The sequence below is a fragment of the Procambarus clarkii genome, chromosome 45 (assembly GCF_040958095.1).
Source record: "Procambarus clarkii isolate CNS0578487 chromosome 45, FALCON_Pclarkii_2.0, whole genome shotgun sequence".
Lineage (NCBI taxonomy): Eukaryota > Metazoa > Arthropoda > Malacostraca > Decapoda > Cambaridae > Procambarus > Procambarus clarkii.
The window spans coordinates 1182081-1190091 of NC_091194.1; the positions used below are offsets into that span (position 1 = coordinate 1182081).

The following is an 8011-nucleotide window of genomic DNA, read 5'->3' on the forward strand; positions in this document are numbered from 1 at the left end:
GTCACAGTCTTACACTATAGTAGTCTATGTATATATATCTGCTTTTGTATATTTCTTACATCAAATTACATCATGGAAATAATTTGTAATACAGTAATACAAATTATTACTGTATTACTATATTATTATTATTATTATTATTATTATTATTATTATTATTATTATTCTATCTTACAGGTTGTTGTAGAGCGATCTGCTCACACTCATGTCTTCCTTAGTTCTGCAAGCCAGAAAGTTAGGGGAGACATGATTACCATCTACAAAATTTTGAGAGGAATTGACAGGGTAGATGAAGACAGGTGATTTAGCATGGGTGGCACATGAACAAGGGAATGCAGGTTGAAACTTAATACCCAAATGAGCCACAGAGACATTTGAAAGATTTGTTCAGTGTCAGTATAGTTAACAGTTAAGTGGAATGCATTAGGAAGTGATGTGGTGGAGGCAGACACCATATACAGTTTCAAATGTAGATATGATAGAGCCAAATAGGCTCAGAACATGTACACCAGTTGATTGGCAGCTAAGAGGCGGGGTCAATGAGCCAAAGTTTAACTCCTGCAAGCACAACTAGGTAAGTCCCTAAGCCTAACAAAAAAAGTAATATAAATTTATGTATACAAATATCATATATTTAATTGATATATATTTAAATAGATTGAAAAAAATATCAAAGGAATATTGTAACAATAATTGGAAAAATATTATTGAAACTGATAATTGAAATTGAAATTGAAATTGAAATAAGTTAACTGTTTGTGTAAATAATTGGAGAGTATGGTGGTGCAAGAGAGGGTAAATTTATCTTCATAAATAACTTATAAATAATTTATGGAGCTTAACTAAATCATTAAATAGGTGGAAGTAAGTTGAATAGGTATTGATGGATGAAGTAGAGAGTTTAGGGTGGTAAAGGTGTGCGGGCGCGCGAGCGCAGACCTTCACCACTCGCCAGCCATGTCGAAGAGAGGTGAGCCTGGACGATCTGCTTTATCCCTTCCTACACCCGCCATCCTTCACCCACCTGGGCTGTGGGGCCTCGTGATGCCTTCCCCCACATCCACACCATCTCCTGCGCGCCCACACTGCCGCCCACGCCCACGGATGGTGGGGAGATATGTGATGTGTGTGGGGGGAGGTGAAGGAACAGCACTTCGTCAGGTGTTGTGTCCACGGGTGTGGGAAGTGGTGGTGCAGGAGTGTCTTAAGTGTGTTGTTAGGAAGCAGTTATTTGTACGTAGGATGGTGTTAAAAGGAGGATAAATACGGGTCTGGAGACCAGGTTTGTGTAGAGGTGTTCCCGGGGTGTTGTGTTGTGGTCTCACGTGTCTGGCGTAAACATTGCTCCTATACGTGTAAAAGTGTCTTAAAAACGTAATTAAAATCTTGAAATTTCTAGGCCAGAATATGTAAGATATGTTTGTGGTGGAGTGGTACTTTATTCGTCCCAAGACGTGGTCGTGAGGTCAGAATTTGTTTAAAGTCTTGTACAACACAATGGTCTCATTTTTGAGTAGCTGATACCCAAATATTATCATATTATCATGTTTTTCCAATGTTAGAGTAAATTAATTTTTTTTTTTGAAGTACAGTGATCAGTGTTTTGCTGCTTGCTAGTTATTGCAGTGCCCTGCGTGGGCCTGCACGAGAACTATACAGCTCACTGTAAGCCAAATGCTTGCAAGCCTTTGGTAGTGCCTTAAAGATCATTAAAGGCAACCTGTTCCCTCAGTACACTGCATTTTGACCTCAAAATCCCCAAAGGCGTCCTGCAGGGGATACTGTAAGTGTCAAGTGGCTGGTGTTCGAGTGTGGTCGAGGGGTTATGGTAGGTTAGTTTCAGGTGTTTCACTGCCTCAATGTCCACTGTGTGCACCTTGGGATTCGATGAATTGTTGGGATGTGCATTTATTTTTTTGAGGTTTAGACTATTGGTAATGTAGACGAGGGTAAGGTGTTCTCGTTCACAAACAGTATATTGTTAAATGAGGCATTTGCTTGGGTTAAATTGGTTAGTTTTAGGATGGGTTTAGTAGGTTTAAAATCTGTTTAACTGTCCTGTGAACAATGCGACTTCTAATAGGGTTGGGTGCATTTTGTAGGCTTTGAAATTGTTGGCAAAGTCTTCGGTACTGTAAGGTATAGTCTGAGGTATGAGTGATATGTTGAAAACCTACTCTTGGAGGTCTTTATACTGTAGTTACAAACGTGTGGGTCAAAATCATTCGCACACATTTTGATAAAGCTTGTTTTCAGATTGTAAACATCATTGTTAGGATGTATTTAGGTTGAGTAATTTGGTAGGTTTTAAAATGTTGTGTACAATGTAACTTTGTTACAAAGTGCCATGTGGCTGGAGTAGCATGTTGCACTATCAGGTCTGTATGCTAACTCCAGCACTTGTAGGTCAGCTTGTTGCATTATTACATAAATCTCAAGCACCAGTTATTTAAACATTAAGTGTTGAGCTGTATGCATGTTCTACATAGATATGGTTGATAGATTTGGTTAGGTTGTGTGCTATATGTAAATGGGGAATATGGGCTGGTGCATTCTGACTTCGAAGTGTGTTGTGATGTCAATCCTAACGGTACAGTAGCTGTAAAATTTAAACTTAAATTAATATTTTATGACTAGTATCCCCATATTATGCACAGTAGTATGACTTACACATCCTTAACATAGTAAAGTGGCTAGTGTAGTCAATTGACTGATAAACCCAGTCTTTCCCAAGCTTGTCCCGCATCCCTACAGTTATTTATCTAGCACTAAATAGGTATTTAAGTTATTTTGTGGGTTGCATCCAAGGGATTAGTTGTAGGCCCTAGAGAGGGACCTGGATAGCACAAGATTTGACAATGAGAATCCATATATACGCTGTATTGGGTTTAGGTTTTGAAATCATAATGGAGTCTGTATGAAGGGACCTGTATCACACTTTGGTACGGATGTTTATTTGGTTGAGCATTTCATATGTAGCAGTATACGTGATGAATAACAGGGCTGCACAAGATATCACAAAATATTTTGTATTCGGCCCCATGATTCATATTGCATACAGAGGAGAATTTTCTTTTAGTTTGTCTATTTTGCAATAAATTTGAAATTTTGTTCTAGCTGGGATGCCTCGCTACCAAAATGAGTTGGTCGGTGGCTCGGCTCCAGTGATAGTTTAAAATTAGGAGATAAAATAACCAGTTAACAGTTAACCAGTGTTTATGTAATTCATTTAATTGCATTTAGTCCTGTGGAGCAGTTCTGGTGTAGTCTGTAGATGGTTTGAAGCAATTTGAGCACATGTTAAATGATATCATTAACTTTATTATCCTGCTTTGGTAGAGCATGTTATGACGTTTACATCAAAGATCACTTTATTCATCTAAGCAGTTGAGTATGAAACTTCCAAAAGTTATTATCATAGGACCTCAAAGAATGAGTAAATTTTTGTTGCTTAGTCATACAATTAATTATAAATAGCAATTGGGTAGAATTAAAAAATTTGTATAGTACTTACAATAAACCTTGTATGAAAGGTAGCAAAATTAATTTATAACTTTTTAACTCATAAATTAAGTTTTTGTTCATGTAAAGTTTCAACATTTTCTCAGGACGTGGAGCGTCGTCTGGCGGAAAATTCCGCATCTCCCTGGGTCTGCCAGTGGGGGCAGTGATGAGCTGTGCAGATAACACAGGTGTGTATTATATGCATTTGTTAAAATTACATGTACTGTTCTGTACATGTAGGTTTTAATCTTTGCTTATCTTATTCCTTTACTACCTTCTAGCAGTTACCCGTCAGTATGACACTTTGGTATGTGCACTTGTAAAGATATTTTCCTCTTGACTACACGATATGACTTGAGTTCAGGTTATCACTACAAATGTTGGTTTCAAGCTCTTCTATTCTCCCTTCACCCTTTCATATTGTTTCATTCTTTCTTCCCCTCCCAAGGCACTAGTTGTCTGCCTTTTTCATATGATCCCTTGTATACTCTTGTTAATTGAACCCCAAGGCATCCTACTTTCATGTCCTTGCCACTTGTGGTAAGTGTATTGTGCTTCACTTGGGCCCCAACATTTCTTCACCACTTTCATATGTACACACATCTTGCATTATTCCTCATACATCTTCTGTTTACTTTATTTTCACTTGCCTATACTCCTGAAAACATTGCCACTTTCCATACCTAACTACATTAAACACTGTACATTAGTACAGTGTTTACTTGATGCATAAATGCAGCATTATGCATACTACTTTCCACACTTTTGCCAGCTACTTTAAACCCATTATACATTTATTAAGTAAATTAGTCCACCTATAGTTCCTGTTTATGGCTTCTCTATCTTAAACATCTGTTCCAAAGCTTTAACTTTTCACCATTTGCAACAGTCATGATATTCACTTTGCCTATTTGTGATCCTTTTCTTATAGCATCATGTGACATTTTACATAAGCCAAGCAGGTTTGCTTCCTTTGTTTCATCACCTTATTACCAGACCTCTACAGTCTCCCTGTATATATACATTCATTTAATACATGTAGTCTACCTTAATTAGTAATGTTTTTGGGGCTCTACATCCCCACGGCCTAGTCCTTGGCCAGGCCTCCTTCCTCCCTCCCAGTGAATAATTTTTAAATCTTGTGAACACTAAATTCTTTGTGAATGGTATTTTGCAAGCCTGGTTTACTCTTGAGCAGAATTTTTCATAAATTTTGTTCAGTATTGTACATAAAAAAACAATTGACTAAGGACAATTTGTAGTGCACCTAGTTGTCAGTTGTCTGCTTGTTACCTTTGCTTCATTTTCACATTGTGTTATCCTGTACTGGATGTCTGCAAAACCATGACAGAATTCCCTGAATGGTCACAGAATTCTCTAAATGACACTAAATTCCTAGGGTTGATCAGGCATACCTGGACTTGAATTGACCTCATGCCAAAATAAATTGTGATCAATGTGAATATTTAAGTATTTCTATTAAATGTGTAATGTGTGTATTCTGACCATATTCTGCACTGAATTAGGTTTTAGTAGTGTTTTTAAGAATCCACAACACTATTTTAATGTTCTATGTACTAGTATTACAAACTTCATTGCCAGTTTGAGGTTTTCTTTTATTAAGGAAAAGTTTTCAGGTAACAAATGAACACTTGCATTACTAATCTTAGTGGGGTAATAGGAGCCCACTAAAGCTCAAATGATCAAATGCCATGCTACAGTTTTGGCTATGATACTAATGCACAATTGCTTAAACTGTATTCTAATATTGTGGATGAATTTTCTTTATAGGGGCCAAGAACCTTTACATAATTGCCGTGCAAGGTATTAAGGGTCGTCTTAACCGACTTCCTGCTGCTGCTGTTGGCGACATTGTGGCAGCTACAGTGAAGAAGGGAAAGCCTGAGCTCAGGAAAAAGGGTATGTGAAAGGATTTATTTTTACTATTACTATATTAGATGGAAAGGATTTGGATACAAATAAACTGCTATATAAATAACAATTGACACCTGTTATTCTTGGAAAATATTACTTTTATTAGCCACCCAGCCAGATATGTATAGTTTAGAGTAAGAATGTTTTGCAAAAGTTAATGTTTGGTAAATTTACAAGAATTAATTTACTTGGTAAATTTAAAGTCATGATTCATTGTTACCCAATTTCCCTCATAGGTGTGACAACATTCATGTGTAGAAACAAATCCAAAGTTGTGGGAGGCTAATTTTGCTTAGTTTCGTCTGAGACCCCTGCCCCCTCTGCCATCATTAGGCAACAGTCTTAATATCATTCTGTATTTTTAAGACCATTAAATGTTATTGTTTTGGTTCCCAATGACTTCTTATGTTGCCAGCTTTCCATATTTTGCCTTTTATGCAGTTTTGTAATTGTTTATTTTCAAGTTTTCTCCTGCCCTTTAACCTAAAATTTGTACTTTTTCTATAACACAATTGCTGCATGGTATAATCAGTGATAGTGTATTTAAACTTCACTAATTCACCCTCGCCATGTAAGACTACAAAAGTTATAATTTAGCATAAATTACCTTAAAATTATTGCTGCTGGCTGATTTTCCTCCTCCACAACAAATTAAAGGAAATGTGTACTCCACTCTCCTGCCATACACCTTGTTTCATGCTTTTGAGCTCCAGTTTGTATATTAGGATTTAGTAAAATGTAAAGGATGATTCATGTTTACAGTGTATGATTATCAAAAATGTATAACTGCAAAATTAATTTCAGTGCATCCTGCTGTAGTTGTGAGACAGAGGAAGCCTTACCGCAGGAAGGATGGCGTTTTCATTTACTTTGAAGATAATGCAGGTGTTATAGTTAACAATAAAGGAGAAATGAAAGGTTTGTATTAAATTTTTTTTTTTAATTGAATGTTGATACAATTGTTAATATCTTGTACTCGTTAAATTGAATGATACACTTCATCTGAATGGAAATTATAATTTTATTGTATAAGTGATTTCATTTTTCCAAATGCAACATTGATTAGAATGTTAGTGTATCATAAGGTACCAAGTCTACAAGATTTTAAGCACAAGGCATAATTACTGTTCTCTCCCACAGGGTCGGCCATCACTGGTCCCGTAGCAAAGGAGTGTGCGGACTTGTGGCCCAGGATTGCCTCTAATGCTGGCTCAATTGCATGAGTTTGACAAATAAAGAAAAAAATTGTATTTTGTTTTATTTATACAAATTGTTCTGCAGGGATAATAAGGAGGCGTAAAGGAACGGTAAACGGTAGCATGAGAAACTCGGTTGGAGGAGAAATATTAGAAGTTTGATATTCACCTGCCCTAAATGTTGGAATGTTCATTTACATCGATCAACTGTTTGCTTTCGAGCTCTTGTAAAACGGTTGTTCAATTTGATCAAACCATGTTTGATTTGGACACTTCAAATTTAATGACAATTGGAAGAAAATAGTTGTGTAGTTTGAAACAAATTTACAATTTAATATCACTCCTCCCGGCGGACGACAAAATAGCTCAAAGCGCTCTGCGTTTCGGGCGATCGAGTGGCAACTGAAAAGTGTATACTCTTCACTGTCCTGACCTTAATTTTCGATGTGCATATTTCATTTTTGTACCAATGTGTTCGCAATATGTTCTAGAAGAAAATGTCACCAAAGCACGAGTTAAACCAAATAAAGAACTACGTCGATCACTAGCCGTGAGCTCCAAACAGCTACGAAATGTTTCTATTCTTTTCAGGGGTGTCAACTCCACACTTGTCCTACAACGTTAAATTTGGTATCTTGAGATCGCAATAAAATTCTCTACACGGACATATCCATATAAATGTAGAATTATGATCACGGCCCACCAGCAAGAGTGGGAAGTGGGGCAGTGTTACCCGTTACCGCACATTGGCTAAACCAGTATTGAAAAGTGAATATTCTTTTCACTGTCCTGACCTTAATTTTCTATGTACGTATTTCATTTTTGTACCAATGTGTTCGCAATAGAATGTTTTAGAATATATGTATAAAATGTCACACAAGGATGCGTTAGACCGGCACCAAAGAAAGAAACTTCGTGGATTACACTTGTCAACAATACAATAGTTTTACCACGAAGATAAGAGAATTCCGTTCTCTCAAATAGGCTATGTGGCTATTAGAGAAAACGTAAATTTCAGGGCAAACATCTTCATACTATCCCCAAGTCGATCGGATAAGAATTGAATGTTATAGAACTATTTGTTCGTCAGACAAAAGTGTTTATTAACATATAAGTAGGGCTACAGATTTGAAAAATGGCTGTAGAATCTTTTTTTTTGGTTCTAATACACTTGAGAATTACAAAAGTTGCAATGGTTGGATATTTAATTAAACAGTCTCCGTGGTGTAGTGGTAAGACACTCTCCTGGCGTTCCGCGAGCGCTATGTCATGGGTTCGTATCCTGGCCGGGGAGGATTTACTGGGCGCAATTCCTTAAATGTAGCCTCTGTTTAACGCAACAGTAAAATGTGTACTTGGATGAAAAAACGATTCTT

The 8011-nt window shown here is 36.8% G+C and overlaps 1 protein-coding gene across 1 annotated transcript; it reads left to right on the plus strand.

The window, feature by feature from the left end:
* The first annotated feature begins 899 nt into the window (after nucleotides 1-899).
* On the plus strand, nucleotides 900-6687 carry RpL23 (ribosomal protein L23). Its single transcript, XM_045761458.2, has 5 exons — nucleotides 900-970; nucleotides 3609-3692; nucleotides 5296-5424; nucleotides 6244-6357; nucleotides 6580-6687. Exons 1-5 carry the CDS (start codon nucleotides 958-960, stop codon nucleotides 6660-6662), a joined length of 423 nt encoding a protein of 140 aa, XP_045617414.1. The 5' UTR covers nucleotides 900-957; the 3' UTR covers nucleotides 6663-6687.
* Nucleotides 6688-8011: the final 1324 nt, after the last annotated feature.

Coding starts and splice junctions, on each gene's coding strand:
- RpL23 (XM_045761458.2), top strand. Junction 3,693..5,295: donor GAGCTGTGCAGATAACACAG/GTGTGTATTATA, acceptor TTTTCTTTATAG/GGGCCAAGAACCTTTACATA. Junction 6,358..6,579: donor CAATAAAGGAGAAATGAAAG/GTTTGTATTAAA, acceptor TCTCTCCCACAG/GGTCGGCCATCACTGGTCCC.